The following is a 17,708-nucleotide window of genomic DNA, read 5'->3' on the forward strand; positions in this document are numbered from 1 at the left end:
TGGTTCACTGGAGTCCCAGAGCCTTGGCAATAGCTTTGTAACCCTTTCCAGACTGATAGATTTCAATTATTTTGTTGCATGTCGGTTCTTGTAACTCTTTATTTCGCTGCATCTTTTTAAGCTCTATTAGCCAACTTCACATTGCCAGCTTGGTTCTAGTTATGTGATATTTAGATTGAATAGGTCTGGCAGTAATCATGCGTGGGTGTGGCGAGTGAAATTGAACCCAATTATCAATTAAATTTGGTTAATTGTTTAATTGGTTGAGGTTAATTGGTTGATTGGTTGAGGGGGTAGTTACTTTTTCACATAGGGCCAGGTAGGGTTGGGTAACTTTTTTTCCATCAGTAAATGAAATCATTATTTGAAAGTACCGCGAGTTGGCCTAGTGATTAGAATGTCCACCTCTCGACTGGGAGATTGCGAGTTCTACTCGCGCTCGGGTCATACCAAAGGCCATCATAAAAATGGTACCTACTGCTGTCTGGCAAGGCACACTGCAATACAGATGCGAGTAGGGAAGTCAAACTCTTGTGGTTACCAGAGGACTAGCCCCTCACTGTAACCCTAGCTGTATAGGCGAGAGGCTGAGGGCTATGGAAACGGAGATCAGCGCCGCACCCATGCGCCTCAAAAGAGCTAGTTAGTTACTGGGATAGGAGACTGCCTGGGAAGACCAGATCCTGGCATGGAAGGAACTTTAACTTTTAATCATTTGAAAACTGCATTTTGTGTTTACTTGGGCTATCTTTGTCTAATATTAAAATTAGTTTGATGACATGAAACATTTAAGTGTGACAAATATACAAAAATAGAACAAATCAGGAAGGGCCAAATACTTTTTCACAGCACTGTATTCTACATCTCTTTAGACATGTAACTATAAATGTATAATTTTTATATATGCTATGAAATGTAAAATAAAGTAATGAGTATGTGGAGGGGCGGCACGGTGGTGTAGTGGTTAGCGCTGTCGCCTCACAGCAAGAAGGTCCGGGTTCGAGCCCCGTGGCCGGCGAGGGCCTTTCTGTGCGGAGGTTGCATGTTCTCCCCGTGTCCGCGTGGGTTTCCTCCGGGTGCTCCGGTTTCCCCCACAGTCCAAAGACATGCAGGTTAGGTTACCTGGTGACTCTAAATTGACCGTAGGTGTGAATGGTTGTCTGTGTCTATGTGTCAGCCCTGTGATGACCTGGCGACTTGTCCAGGGTGTACCCCGCCTTTTACCCATAGTCAGCTGGGATAGGCTCCAGCTTGCCTGCGACCCTGTAGAACAGGATAAAGCGGCTAGAGGAGATGAGATGAGAATGTGGAGGTACTTTCAATTAAGTAAGTTTGTCAATAAACAAGTTCAAGGATCTAGGTTATAGGAAGATAGACACTGGAGACACAAACCTCCAGCAGCAGCTCACTCTCAGAGATACAAGGCACTGGTGACAAAGTTTCCCCCCTGATGTCATTAGTGGATGGAGGGCTGAGGTGCTTTATCAACTGCTTCTCTTGACTGGCTGTAGAGAAAACATAAACCAAAAGAATGATTCATACAGAATATCTTATACTGTAGCAATAAATCTCGTATGGCCTGTAAGATTCAGCTTATTCCTAACTGTAATTAGATGATGCTAAGGAACAATGTGATGTTGAGAAAATTTTGCTCGTTTTAAACATTTTCTTTCTTTTTTTTTACATGGCGCTTTGAAGAGGCACAGCTCCTGGTGAGCAGGTGGAAAAGAGGATGTGATGAGCAAAAATCTGAAGTTGCAATTAAGTTCTTTAGTTCCAAGCTCAGATCATTGCTGTCCATCTCAAATTATACCACCCCAAATCAGAAAAAAATTGGGACAGTACAACGAAATTGAAAGTAAAACTGAAAACAATGATTTGTAAATAATCTTTTACCTGTATTGTATTCAAAACAATACATCATATTCTTTGATGTTTTACCTCATAAATTTTGTTAGTGGGTCCCCCCCGAAATAAAGACGTTTCAATTTTGATTCTTGCAACACATTTGCAGAAAAGTTGAGACGGTAAAGCATTTACCACTTTATAAATGTTGCCATGCCTTCTCATGACACTTAGATGATGTTTAGCGACTGAAGACACCAATTGATGAAGCGTTTCAGGTGAAGTGATAAAGCCATGAAGCATTTCAGGTGTTATTTTGTCCCGTTCTTCCTGCAAACACGTCTTAAGACGTGCAACAGTACGGGGTTGTCGTAGACATATTTTTCATTTCAAAATTCGTCACACATTCTCTATTGGGGAGAGGGAACAAGCACCCTCTTCTTCTGCAGCAATGCCTTTGTAATGTGTGCAGAATGTGGTTTTGGTTTGTCTTGTTGAAATTTCTCTGGAAAACATGCCTTGTTCAAGGCAGCATATGCTGCTCCAAAATCTCAATGTACTTTTCTGTGTTAATGCTGCCATCACAGAAGTGTAAGTTACCTTTGCTAAGAGCGCTAACACAACTCCATACCATGACACACCCTGGCTTTTGGACTTGTTGCTGGTAACAGTCTGGATGGTCCATTTTGTCTTTGATCCGGAGCACATGGTGTCCAGTTCTTTTATATTAAAAAAAAAGACCTGGAATACTGATTCATCTGACCACAGTACATGTTTCCACTGTGTGATGGTCCATCCTAGATGCCTCTGAGCCCATAGAAGTCGACGGCACTTCTGGGCAGTTAACATAAGGCTTCCTTTTTGCACAGCAAAGTTGTAACTGGCATTTGTGGCTGTAACTCTGTGCTTGACAAAAGTTTTGCAAAGTAATCCCAAGCCCATGAGGTTATATCAGTTATGAATGAATGATGGTTCTTGATGCAGTGCCATCCGAGGGATCGGAGAGCACGGGTGTTAATCTTAGGCTTGCACCCTTGCCCTTTACACACTGAAATTCCTCCAGATTCCTTGAATCATTTAATAATATTATGTACCATAGAGGGTGAATTATCCAAATCCCTTTGTAGCTTTTTTGAGGAACATTGTTTTGAAACAGGGTGGCATGGTGGTGTAGTGGTTAGCATTGTCGACTCACAGCAAGAAGGTTCTGGGTTTGAGCCCAGTTGCCGACGGGGGCCTTTCTGTGCGGAGTTTGCATGTTCTCCCCGTGTCCGCGTGGGTTTCCTCCAGGTGCTCTGGTTTCCCCCAGTCCTAAGACATGCAGGTTAGGTTAATTGGTGGCTCTAAATTGACCGTAGATGTGTGTGTGAATGGTTGTTTGTCTCCGTATCAGCCCTGCGATGACCTGGCGACTTGTCCAGGGTGTACCCCGCCTCTTGCCCATAGTCAGCTGGGATAGGCTCTGGCTTGACTGCAACCCTGTAGAACAGGATAAGCAGCTACAGATGATGGATGGATGGATGGATGTACCATAGAGGGTGAATTATCCAAATCCCTTTGTATCTTTTGTTGAGGAACATTGCTTTGAAACAGGGTGGCATGGTGGTGTAGTGGTTAGCATTGTCGCCTCATAGTAAGAAGGTTCTGGGTTCGAGCCCAGTGGCCGATGGGGACCTTTCTGTGTGGAGTTTGCATGTTCTCCCCATGTCTGTGTGGGTTTACTCTGGGTGCTCCGGTTTCCCCCACAGTTCAAAGACATGCAGGCTAGGTTAATTGGTGGCTCTAAATTGACCGTAGATGTGAGTGTGAATGGTTGTCCGTGTCTGTGTGTCAGCCCTGTGATGATCTTGTGACTTGTCCAGGGTGTACCCCGCCTCTCGCCCATAGTCAGCGGGGATAGGCTCCAGCTTGTCCACAACTCTGCGCAGGATAAGTGGTTATGGATAATGGATGGATGTTTTGAAACATTTCAATAATTTTCTCATGCATTTGTTGACAACCTGGAGATCCTCGGCCCATCTTTGTTCCCCAACGACTCAGCCTTTCCTAGATACTGATTTTGTACCAAATCATGATTACAATCACCTGTTGACACCACCTGTTTCAAATCACATTGTTATTTAATTATTTTACCTCATGAATAGCCCTAAATTGGCCACATCCCAATTTTTTTGGAACGTGTTGAAGGCCTGAAACGCAGGAATGGATGTACAGTACCAGTCAAAAGTTTGTATCGACCTTCTAATTCAATGGTTTTTCTTTCATTTTATTAATTAAAAGGCACTTCATATCTTAAAGTAATGATGGATGTTGTTTCTCTTTACTTAGCTGAGCGGTTCTTGACATAATATGGATTACTACAGGTATTTACTGTATTTTTATTATTTACTATTTGATCTCAAATGCATTAAGAAGGCAAGAAATTGCACTAATTAACTTTTGACGAGGCACCTGTTAATTGAAAAGCATTCCAGGTGACTACCTTATGAAGCTGGTTAAGATAATGCCAATAGTGTGCAAAGCGTCATCAAGGTAAATGGTGGCTACTTTGAAGAATCTAAAATATGAAACATATTTTGGTTTTTTTAAAACACTTTTTGTTTATCACCTAATTCAATATATGTTCCAGATGCTATTTCATAGTTTTGATGTCTTCAGTATTGTTCTACAATGTAGAAAATAGTCAAAATACAGAAAAACCTATGAATGAGTAGAGTAGGGGTGTCCGAACTTATGACTGGTACTGTATATTACCAAATGAAATTAAGTTGACCAGACAAAACATGAAGTATCTTGGGTTCATACTGTCTACAGGGAAATGCAAATCAAAGTAAATTTATCACTGCTCTCTTTTTTTAATTTGCATTTTCCATACCGTCCCAACTTTTTCTGATTTGGGGTTGTAATATTCTTCTTTGTAAAAACATACTGCACAACAAAAGACTTGTTTTAATAATGTTAAAAGTAAAGGTAGTTTGTGTTTAATATTAATGTGATTGGGTATTTTTAAATCATTGTAAGTCATAATGTCACTTTGATTCCTAAAAGGTACTGCAGTCCAATCACAAGCATTCACCATGTTCCGCAGACTGAGCTGCTGTGCAATGTGCGCTGTGGTGCTTTGTGCATTCGAATGATCATAGAATCACAGAATCTTTTTTTAAACAAATCATTGGAGGAAGAAGGTAGCCATGCAAAATTCACTGTAATCATGATTTTACTTTTGCACTTTATGATTATATGCTTTCTACTTTATTATTATCTAGGTCTATATTTCTTTCATTCTGGGCCACCATGCCGGTTTTGTTCTGAACCAGTAGTTTGTTTCCTGAGTACCACTAGCAAAGTTGTCACCTCATGTCTAAGACCGTGACCCAGTGTGAGTTCCCTGAAACAGATTCTCCACATCACGTGTGCCTTGTTTCCGATTCCTTGCTTTGTGGCGGAGTGGAACTAGATTCAAGTTGTCAGGTTTCCCAACCGACTGTAATTTCAGGTCAGGATGATGAACTGTTTGTCCTGCCAGGCCCTGATGGCGCTGGATAATGAATATGATCAATGCTCAAACTGTTTAGGACTAGAACATGAGCAACCAGCACTTAGAAAGTTTTGCCCAAACTCCAGCTTATTACTGATAGCAACTCATGATGCGAGTCTTGCAGGCTCTGGAAATACTGCTGGATATTCATTACATTCCTCTGATGCAGCAAGGACCAGGCTTGTCGTACTCAAGTCCGACTCGTGCCCTAATTTTAAGGACTCGTGACTTGACTTGAACTTGAGCACTGATGACTCCGACTTGGACTCGGACTCATGCATTAACTGCATTCAGACTTGTAAATTGGAGACAAGGACTCTGATTTTTTTCTTTATTTTTTGTAACTAATTTCATGCAAGAGAATGCACATTCACCTGTTCATATGTCATGTTCAGGAACAAACTAACGTTAATGGCGCTAAAATGCCTGGCGAGAAGCCCCTAGGATTGTCCACTTTGCTTATACAGACTTCTCGTGCAGTGGGAAAAAACTCACTGCTATGTGTTCTATATGTAGAAGAACTATCGAGGAGATGATGGGGACAACCTCGAATTTCAATCGTCATTTGGCAAGACTCCACCCAGAGAAGTAAGTGACACGTTATGCTCATTGCTCTGTTGATAGCGGGGCTTGCTGAGTGATGAACTAGCTTTTTATCTGGAGCCTATTAACTAAAATGGGTCAGTCAAGCAGTAACATTGGTCCAACACAGTAACAGAGACGGTTTCACATAAAGGCAGCAGCAGCCACCGTCAAATGGTGTGGTTGGAGTCTTGTTTTCGGACTCAACTTGAAATTTTCTTTAATGACTTGGATTTGACTCACTCTTCCAGCTAAACCAAACTTTTCACTCAGATGACACACAAGTAACATTTACGGCACACTGTCAGGATAAATACAGAACGCTACTCCAATAAGCTGTTACTGTAGTAATCAGATGTGTTTACTCAATTTCCCCTCAGGTACTCAATTTCGCCTCAGGATTCGTAAAGTATTTCTGATTCTGTTGAGATAATTATATGTCTGTATCTTCATAATGCTTTCTATTGTATTCTGTCATATTTCCTCCTTTTCTCTTATAATGTATTCTATTATATTGTCCTAACTGCCTATCCTATTCTAGATTATTTTGTCATGTTCTGTTCTGTGGCCATCCATTCTATTCTCTATGGTCTATCTTAATATATCCTATCCTATTCTTTTAGTCCTGGGTATGACTTTAAACTGCAACCGGTGGTGAGTCTCAGGTCCGGGAGGACTTGAGTATTGGGGGAAAGTGGAGTTACCCCTTAATCACCATTGCACCCAGGTCTGCTCTGACCTGGAGTGGTAGCACCTGCCTGGGCTCCAGCTATGGGTTAAATAGTACATCACCAATAAGGCACTGGCAGCAGGGTGCTTTTCGGTGCAATGTGGCAGATGAACCCAACAGGGTCAACGGCACACCACCAGATGGCATGCAGAAGAGCCACTCAAATGGCCAATGGATGGCATCACTTGGCAAGTCAGTTGTCACTGCGGGGCAACTTCTATACCCGTCAGGTCTGTAGCACTTTTGTGCACCACTTGGCATCAGGTCTGGGGGTCCAGAAAGACAACACGATGGGGGTACAACATCGTTTGTCTTACCTTTCTGTGCAAGGCGCTTCATTAGGAGAGGAGAATAGTATACGAGAGCTCATGAAACCAGACATTCCATCGCAGCTCAACCAGGCCATTCGTGCCACCGCTGTGGACGACTCTGTTGCTCTGTTGCGGGCCTCGTGGCCCATCTGCATTTCTGTGCACCCTAATGAAGCAGTCATCATTGCTAGCAATGGACAGCGGACGATGACAGCCTTCAAAATACAATGTGGAATTATACAGGTATTAGATGTTGCAAGTCAAAACTACAATCAATTGCCGAACAAGCATACCGACACAAATCAATGGAAAATCCATCAAAGAATAACATCAATAACTATCAGAGACAATAACTGTCTCTGGCCTGTGGGTCACATGACCTCACCTACATCACACAAGATGTTCGCCATTTAAAGTCAGTGGAGGAACTGAGCTATGACTCTGATCTGATCTTCTCATAGGTGAATGATGGTGTTTGCCATGTTCACAATTGACGATTACTGTTTATCTGACAAAAGACATCATCTTCCTCTATTATGATTTCTGCTCAACTGTGCAAAAAAATACAGAATGACAAGTAATGTCAGATTGTTTCAGGACTATGCTCAATTTTTTATGAACTAATACTACAAGTCATATAGAGCCATGAGATTATGGGATACAGTAAGTACATTGGCCCCTTTCACATATCCCACAATCCACTGCGTGGTTGGAAACTTCCGGTGGTCAGGCCCAAGCTGCTGATAACGGTACAAAAACCAATATTGGGCGATATAATCAGCTTCGATTTTCAAATATCAGATGTTCAAATATTATTACAGGTTTACATGGTCTCATCGATTTTGGAAGTTCTCTGGTCACCAGACATTCCCAACTGTGCAGTGGATTGTGGGATATGTGAAAGGGGCGAATTCACTTTATAGTAAAAATGTATAATCCTTCGTGTTTGCAGTATATTACATAGAATATAAACATTGAATATTACAGTTTAGTACATAAATGAGAACAGAGTGAAACACTACTGTGTTTCAGTTGTGTACAGTAGAGTACTGCAATATAATCTATGGTTCCTGTAAACAGCAGATTGCAGTAAAAGCACATGTTCTCCTGCTTGAAGGTATCGACTATGGAAGCAACTCTGAAGCTGCTCAGATTCATTTGGACTCTTTGCTCAGCTCTCGCTGTGAGTCCACGGACAAGGACGTGGTCAATCACAGTGGCCCAAAATTTCATTTCATAAAGTTGTTCTTCTCTTCCTGACTCTTCCTCATCACACTCCTTTTTGTCTTGTCATTGCTTTAGTCCATTATTAAACAGACATATGGCTCTTTTGATACATCTCGAATCTCTGCATTGTGTGTGAACCATTTTCTCATCTCATCTCATTATCTCTAGCCGCTTTATCCTGTTCTACAGGGTCGCAGGCAAGCTGGAGCCTATCCCAGCTGACTACGGGCGAAAGGCGGGGTACACCCTGGACAAGTCGCCAGGTCATCACAGGGTTGGCACGTAGACAACCATTCACACTCACATTCATACCTACGGTCAATTTAGAGTCACCAGTTAACCTAACCTGCATGTCTTTGGACTGTGGGGGAAACCGGAGCACCCGGAGGAAACCCATGCGGACACGGGGAGAACATGCAAACTCCACACAGAAAGGCCCTCGCCGGCCACGGGGCTCAAACCCGGACCTTCTTGCTGTGAGGCGACAGCGCTAACCACTACACCACCGTGCCGCCCTGTGAACCATTTTGCTCCTTAAATTGCTTGAGTTTTTTTTTCTTCAGACCGTTTTATTTGCTGTCCATTACTACGACAAGTCATAAATTCTATGTGTTATTGGTTAATAAAGAGGAGTATCAATACTTTAAGTGATTTTCAATAAAGTATTGTATTGGCATTATTTATGAGTGCTGTCTGTTCTTGTCTGACGTGATGCGCTACATGGTATAATCAACAAATGATGGACAAATCATGAATTAATTAACAAGTCCAATGACCAAATCAAAGCTCCAGTGTGGTTGCCAAGTCTCATATTATGCTTGTCTGGTAGTCCAAATAACTATGCTAAAAAGTGACCTGTAATTTAATTCAAACATAAGCTGATCTTATTATGTGCTCAGGACAGACTATGGAAAGTAAGTGAGTACTTCAACAGAGTGAATTTATGTAGTCATATTTTTTCATCCTCTTTGGATAATATCTCTGGGGAGGAAACATATGTTTGTGCCCTCAGAAAAAAAGTAGAAAGTCTCTGGCTAAAATTATGGCTATGAGCTGTGGTATTCTCTCTTTGTACATAATGATGTTGTTTAAGATCTCATGGATCTTTGTGGCTCAACAAAGTGTTTAAACATGAGGTTACTGGGTGTTGTGGTAGATTTCCAATTATTCTAAAAGTTTCTATAATTATAGCAGTTCTTAGAACAGTTTGTTTGTCTGGTTAGACACACCCTTTATCCTCATTACAAATAAACAAAATTTGTAGTTACACTACATTCGAATAACTAAAGAGTGCTAATTACTTTTTGCTTGTAAAGTATTGGAAGCCCTTTTGGTCAGCATTGTTTTATTCTGGTTATTTATCACTTTCATTATCAGTGTGTAGTGATATGTATAATGCATGTATCCCTCTTTCATGTCTCTTTTGTCTGTGTTTAGTTATACTAAATATTATTAGAGTATAAAAAAAAGTTGCTTATCCACATCTTTCCATGAATGAAGCTAGTTATTAAGGGGAAATCAATTGTTTTACTTTGGTTGAGTTTTTCTATGTTACCATACTCTCGAACAATTCATCTCATCTCATCATCTCTAGCCGCTTTATCCTGTTCTACAGGGTCGCAGGCAAGCTGGAGCCTATCCCAGCTGACTACGGGCGAAAGGCGGGGTACACCCTGGACAAGTCGCCAGGTCATCACAGGGCTGACACATAGACACAGACAACCATTCACACTCACATTCACACCTACGGTCAATTTAGAGTCACCAGTTAACCTAACCTGCATGTCTTTGGACTGTGGGGGAAACCGGAGCACCCGGAGGAAACCCACACGGACACGGGGAGAACATGCAAACTCCGCACAGAAAGGCCCTCGCCGGCCACGGGGCTCAAACCCGGACGTTCTTGCTGTGAGGCAACAGCGCTAACCACTACACCACCGTGCCGCCCTCGAACAATTCATATTAAATATTTCTATACTTACATTTATTTAAATACTTTGTGCTACAACTTGCTAAAATTAATATAAAACTGTGAACTATAACAATATAGGATGATCTAGATGACTTACAATTAGAAATATAAAAGGTCTATAAATAGCAGTATCAACAAGTCAAAACACCTTGCATGCCAGGACCTATCTTCCCACTAGTCTCCTGCCCCAGTACTAACCAGGCACTTAGCGCATTAGGCGGTGCCAATCTCCATTTCCATAGCCCTCAGCTTTTTGTCTATTACATAGCTAGGATTACAGTGGGGGGCCAGTCCTCTGGTAACTGCGAGAATTTGACTCCCTACTCGCATCTGTATTGCAGTGTGCCTTGCCAGATGGCAGTAGGTACCATTTTTATGATGGTCTTGGTATGACCCGACTGCGAGTAGAACTCGTGATCTCCCAGTCAAGAGGTGAGCACGCTCAGCACTAGGCCAACTCACAGTCAAAAATATACATGTAAACGTAGGTACTGTTCAGAAGGTCTTCAGCTATTGTTATTTTATTATTATTTCATGTTTTTAATCCAGTTAATCCATTTGAGAAGTCAGGCCGGTCTAACACTGTTTTATTTGAATTTTCTGAGCAACGCTATTAAAGAATTATTGAAATTTACATGCCATTTTGCATGCAGATTATTTTCCCTTTAATGTACAGACACTCTCGTGTTTGAGTAGGCCAAACAGAGAAGTCTTACATGCTGGAAGCCAACTTTTCTGATGAAACATCACTCGCTAAAAACCTCTCCTTTATTCAAAGAGGCTGGGAAGATCAGAGCAGAGAGAGAGAGAGAGAGAGAGAGAGACAGACAGACAGAGCTAGGCACTGTTTTTAGAGCCTGGAGTTGGCTGACCAAAGTGTTGTTGTCACGCGAACAAGCCTTCTGTCAATCTCCTGGTGTCCCTGACAGACTGTTGGCACCCAGCCAAACCCTTGCGTGCAAGCCTGTAAAGCCACATTAGTGGTTTAAAAAAAAAAGTTCATAACAACAACAGCTGTTAAGTATTGATGACTACTGGCAAAGCAAGAATGTTCTTTGCAACAGGTTAGGATTGCAATGTAATACAAACTAATTCTTTGACATTTACTAAGGAATTTGAGTGGGTGTTTATTTCTTTCTTTTTCAATTCAAACTCGAGACATTCTTAGCACAAGAGAACAATCTATCTTTTTCCATGTTATTTTAAATTGGTAGCTATAGCTCTTTCTCTCTTAACTATTACAGAAAACACATTTCTTACAATTTAACCCCCTTCCCTGCTCTTTAAAAGACAAAAATGTATTAGTGATATGTGGCACTACATTAATGTATATGCTCCTGAAATTATAACTCAGTTAGAGATGTCTACACATACACTGGCATGTACACTATTAAACGGTATTTGGACACTTAATTTCAAAATCTTGTGTTTTGTATTCTGGCATATAGAGAGAATAATTACATGACACATCTAACAGATGGACAGAAAAACCTAATGTCTTCAATAGGCATGGTAGACGAAGGCTTGCATTTCCCACTAATGAGTGGGAAAGGAGTGGTTGCTACTGTTGTGGTTGAACAAGGGTAGCTGCACACAGAAGCATACTATGACCTCTCTAGTGTTTTTTCGTAAAATTTGCTCCTGGTGAACAAGTTCAGTTTTCATGACAGTGGCTCTGTGTGAATTGTATAATCTGGCACTCTCATCTCTCGCACATGCTCTTAATTCACTGGCTCTAAACTCCCAACAGAGCTTTTGGATACGGTAGGTGCTACAGTGAAACGCTAGGCTTAGGGTCTGACTTCTGGCTGTGTCTATGCAGCTGTATCCTGAGACATTATGGAAAGCACAATAAAGCCTGACCTTGGTGTGTAAATGAAATGACCACCTGCATCTTCATAACAAAGCACTGGAAAACTGGCAAAGGCTCACATTCCCAGTGCTGATGGTGTGTGCCTGCTCGGATAGACAAACAGTGCTTCCACTTCAATTCTCTCTTTGCTTTTAATAGTTTGTTTATTTTTTGTTTGTTTGTTTGCTTTTTAACTGGTAGCCTCTCCACAGTTTATAATATTAACATGTTAGCTGAAATATTAAATGAAGAGTCCAAAAAGAAGCATAAGCAAGTGTACAAGTATACTTGTGAATCTGAAAGGTTTGCGAAAATTTCATTTAAACTCAAATACTAAAAACAAAATCAGCTGTGAGCTACTGTGAGCTTACGTATCCCTCCGCTCTCGCTTATATCAGAATGCAAGCAACCGAAGGAATAGGACATTTATTATGAATGTTGACTTCAACAAATATTTAACCCTGAAACAAGTAAGTAAAGAGCAGTGTTCTTCTTGGGTATTTCAAATAGCATCCTGGTAAACTGTCATTTTGAAATAGCATTTTGCTTCTTGAAATAGCGTCAAAATCCACCCTATATGTTTCGTAAATACATTAAGTCAGTAAACAAGAACTTGATGTGGGACAGACCTGAAAATGGTACCCACGGTATAGAACCCCAAGCTGAAGCTCAGCACCAAATATCAAGCAGTTACGAACTGTAGTTGCTGAGAAAAATGTTACAAAAATTTTGTAAATCCACCCTATACGTTTCGTAAATACATTCAGTTGGTAAACAGGAAGTCGATGTGCGACAGACCTGAAAATGGTATACACGGTATAGAACCCCAAGCTGAAGTTTGGTACCAAGTACCAAGTGGCTATGATTTGTGGTTGCTGAGAAAAAGGGTGTTTTGGGCAGATGGAAATATGGAGATAAGAATGGACGGACAGAGGTAAACCAGTATACCCCCTCTTCAGAGCGGGGGTATAAATAAAGGGTTAGTCTGGACAATTTTTAAAGAATGTAATAGATTTATCTTTGGTATCTAACCTTCAAAACTTGGCATCACTATCTCATTAATGTTGTTATATTAATTTCTCTATAAAGGAAAGCTCGCTGTAATTATAAGCAGAGGAATTTCCAAAATATCAGCAGTCCGTTAGAGTTAGGATCACATGTGGCAGTGGTTTATGGTACACTTTTCAGATGTCAGTAGCAATTATTGTTGTCAGGGTAATGGATTTCCTTTAGTGCTCAGATGCCATTCATAGGTTTGATTTAAATAGCGAAAAGGAAACAAAGGGAAAAGCTATTAGTTAAAAATAGCAGCATTTTAATGAGGCCTCTTCTGTCTTCCACTTTTTCAAAGAAATGCCAAACAACAGAGTCAGAAATGACCTTCATCCTTCGCAAAAGCCTGGTCTTGATGTTATTCTCGTGAGGAATTGCTAAGTACAAAATTTGACTTTTTTTTCCCCTTCAGTTTCCCAGTTGAGGAAGCAAGATAAATAGAATGAATTTTGGGACGACCTTAGACAGATGAAACAATAGACAACATAATGCAAATATGAGTTGCAAACTAGTTAATAAACAACTGTGAGCAAGTTCTGGAAACATTAAAAGACTTAGCAACACAACACAATTTTTGACACGCACTTTTATCACTTTTCTTAATCTGTTAGTTCAGCTTGACAGACGATTGGTTAAATGAGACAGGTGAAATAAGACAAATTAGCAAATTAATGCTGCATTTGATTAGAGTAGGGGTGTTAAACTTTAATTCTACCCCGGACCACATCAACATTTTCGACCCTGTAGGGCCATAATAGAAGTCTTTAATTTTTTCTTTTACATATTTAACACTGACTATCACCACTAATCTACGTTTGTTTGTTTTATCTGTAACCACTTATCCCATGCGGGGTCGCAGGAGGCAAGCTGGAGCCTATCCCAGCTGACCATGGGCAAGAGGCAGGGTACACCCTGGACAAGTCGCCAACTCATTGCAGGGCTGACACACACATAGACCATTCATACTTAGTCAATTTAGAGCCACCAATTAACCTAACCTGCATATCTTTGGACTGTGGGAGGAAACCCATGCAGACACAGGGAGAACATGCAAACTCCACACAGAAAGGCCCTCATCGGGTGCTGGGTTCAAACCCAGAACCTTCTTGCTGTGAGGCAACAGTGCTAACGACTACACCACCGTGCCACCACTAATCTATAAGCTCTGAAATCAGAACAGGCTGTTTCTACAGCAAAAAGAAGGACTAACATAATCTATTAAAGTGTATACCCTATTAGACAATAACATTTACAGTTTTATTAATGCATACAGTACCAGGCAAAGTTTGGACACACCTTCTAATTCAATGTTTTTTCTTTATTTTTATTAATTAAAAGGCACTTCATGTCTTAAAGTAATGATGGGTGTCTTTTCTCTTTACTTAGTCGAACGGTTCTGGACATAATATAGATTACTACAGTTGTGGAACAGGGATTTTTTTTATTATTTACTATTTACTGTTTGCTCTCAAACGCATTAAGAAGGCAAGAAATCCCACTAATTAACTTTTAATGAGACACACACCCATTAATTGAAAAGCATTCCAGGTGACCACCTCATGAAGCTGGTTAAGATAATGCCAATAGTGTGCAAAGCGTCATCAAGGTAAACGGTAGCTACTTTGAAGAATCTAAAATATGAAACGTATTGCTTTATTAAAACATTTTGTTTATCACATCATTCCATATATGATCCATTTGTTATTTCATAGTTTTGATGTCTTCAATACTGTTCTACAATGTAGAAAATAGTCAAAATACAGAAAAACCTATGAATGAGTAGGTGTTCAAACTTTTGATTGGTACTGTACATTCCTTAGCTTAATCACATTTTATTGGATACCAGGTTTTTAAGTTACTAACAAGATAGCTGCATTATAAGAATAGAGATATGGAGAGGAGAGCCAGTGCAATAGCCTGCTGAAGTTTACTGCAAAAGAAAAGTACACTACCATTCAAAAGTTTGGGGTCACCCAGACAATTTTGTGTTTTCCATGAAAAGTCACACTTTTATTTACCACCATAAGTTGTAAAATGAATAGAAAATATAGTCAAGACATTTTTCTGGCCATTTTGAGCATTTAATCGACCCCACAAATGTGATGCTCCAGAAACTCGATCTGCTCAAAGGAAGGTCAGTTTTATAGCTTCTCTAAAGAGCTCAACTGTTTTCAGCTGTGCTAACATGATTGTACAAGGGTTTTCTAATCATCCATTAGCCTTCTGAGGCAATGAGCAAACACATTGTACCATTAGAACACTGGAGTGAGAGTTGCTGGAAATGGGCCTCTATACACCTACGGAGATATTGCACCAAAAACCAGACATTTGCAGCTAGAATAGTCATTTACCACATTAGCAATGTATAGAGTGGATTTCTGATTAGTTTAAAGTGACCTTCATTGAAAAGAACAGTGCTTTTCTTTCAAAAGTAAGGAAATTTCAAAGTGACCTCAAACTTTTGAACGGTAGTGTAGATCAAGGTTTATGATAAGGTTTTTAGGTCATTTTGCCCTATTATCCATCCATCATCTATATTGCTTATCTTAAGCAGGTAAGGTGGCGCCAATCCCAAGCTCATCTGACATTGAGTGAGAGGCGGGATATACCCTGGACTGCCAGCCATTCACACTCATATTCACACTTATGGGAATCTTAGAATAGCCAGTCGACCTAATCTGCATGTCTTTAAACTGTGGTTGGAAATTGAAGCACCTGAGGGAAACTCACACAGGCATGAGGAGGACATGCAAACTTCACACAGAAAGGCCACGGCTGAACGGCAAGTTCAAACCAGAACCTGCTTGCTGTGAGGCAACAATACTCACCACTACACCACCGGGCCGCCTGGACCTATTATTAAAACGTTGCTTTAATCTTTTTCAGTGAACAGTCATAAAGATATTTTATGGCAACATTATTAACATAGAAAGGTCATTTGATGGTAGATTGTCTAACATGATTAAATGATTTAATGACAAATGGCAAATTTATGTCTTCGCATCCTCTTGAGACTCACAGGCACGTCACACTCTACAGATGACTGTACAGTTTTTTTTTTATTCATTTTAGATATGAGTGTGACATACTGTACATCATATGCAGCACACTGGCACTGATTTTAAGCCATGTTTCAGACCAGCCAGTGACGTCAAATCAACGTGGTTCTGCACAGTATTAGCAGTAAACAAAGTAGCACTTTATATACAAGTATTTGCTTTAAGTCAATCAACATGCAGACATATTAACTTGTTAAAACCATAGCACTAACTATACAGTTTGCTGTTTTGAGGAGGAAAATGTACAGCACTCATCACAATTAGCTGGCTAGCTTATTGCTACCAAAAAATGAACATGGAGTTGTCTGCGTTCTTTTCTGGCTTTATAGCTTGAACGCACAGAGATTCCAAGGTATGTAAAAAAAATATATACATGAAAAAAAGTCAAGAATGTGCCATAAAGGTCAAAAATCTACGTGCACAATAAATGATCCCAGTCCATCGTATCATTCCTCTGGATGCATTTCTTTGATTTTTTTTTTCCCCACTAGTAGTATTTTGTTTTATGACACCACAACACAAGGACACAGGAATTAGGGGAGCTGAGAGTGCTGCAACACCTCTGACTTTTTGGATACCTTTAACTGCAACTGCTATAATAATAATAATAATAATAATAATAATAATAATAATAATGGGGCGGCACGGTGGTGTAGTGGTTAGTGCTGTCGCCTCACAGCAAGAAGGTCCGGGTTCGAGCCCCGGGGCCGGCGAGGGCCTTTCTGTGTGGAGTTTGCATGTTCTCCCCGTGTCCGCGTGGGTTTCCTCCGGGTGCTCCGGTTTCCCCCACAGTCCAAAGACATGCAGGTTAGGTTAACTGGTGACTCTAAATTGACCGTAGGTGTGAATGTGAGTGTGAATGGTTGTCTGTGTCTATGCGTCAGCCCTGTGATGACCTGGCAACTTGCCCAGGGTGTACCCCGCCTTTCGCCCGTAGTCAGCTGGGATAGGCTCCAGCTTGCCTGCGACCCTGTAGAAGGATAAAGCGGCTAGAGATGAGATGAGATGAATAATAATAATAATAATATACCAGTCAAAAGTTTGGATGCCCCTACTCATTCATAGGTTTTTCTATATTTTGACTATTTTCTACATTGTAGAACAATACTGAAGACACCAAAACTATGAAATAACATCTGGAATACAGTATATATGGAATTATGTAGTAAACACAAAAGTATTAAAAAACAAAATGTGTTTCATATTTTAGATTCTTCAAATTCGCTACCATTTCCCTTGATGATGCTTTGTACGCTATTGGCATTATCTTAACCAGCTTCATGAGGTAGTCACCTGGATTGCGTTTCAAGTAACAGGTGCCTCGTCAGAAGTTAATTAGTGCAATTTCTTGCCTTCTTAATGTGTCTGAGATCTAACAGTAAATAGTAAATAATAAATATACAATACATAACCTTGTTCGACAACTGTAGTAATCTTATTATGTCAAGAAGCACTCAACTAAGTAAAGAGAAACGACATCCATCATTACTTTAAGACATGAAGTGATTTAATTAATAAAAATAAAGACAAAACATTGAA

At 40.4% G+C, this 17,708-nt stretch overlaps 1 protein-coding gene across 2 annotated transcripts in view; it reads right to left on the reverse strand.

Moving 5' to 3' along the window:
• LOC132867305 (uncharacterized) overlaps positions 1-17,708 on the reverse strand; it is a 53,816-nt gene that overhangs the window by 17,100 nt on the left and 19,008 nt on the right. For both annotated transcript variants that reach the window (XM_060900128.1, XM_060900127.1), the window contains exon 4: positions 1,393-1,505. In XM_060900128.1, the coding sequence (XP_060756111.1) occupies positions 1,393-1,505 (113 nt within the window). The remainder of the gene's footprint in view (positions 1-1,392; positions 1,506-17,708) is intronic.

The sequence above is a fragment of the Neoarius graeffei genome, chromosome 19 (assembly GCF_027579695.1).
Source record: "Neoarius graeffei isolate fNeoGra1 chromosome 19, fNeoGra1.pri, whole genome shotgun sequence".
Taxonomy (NCBI): Eukaryota; Metazoa; Chordata; class Actinopteri; order Siluriformes; family Ariidae; genus Neoarius; species Neoarius graeffei.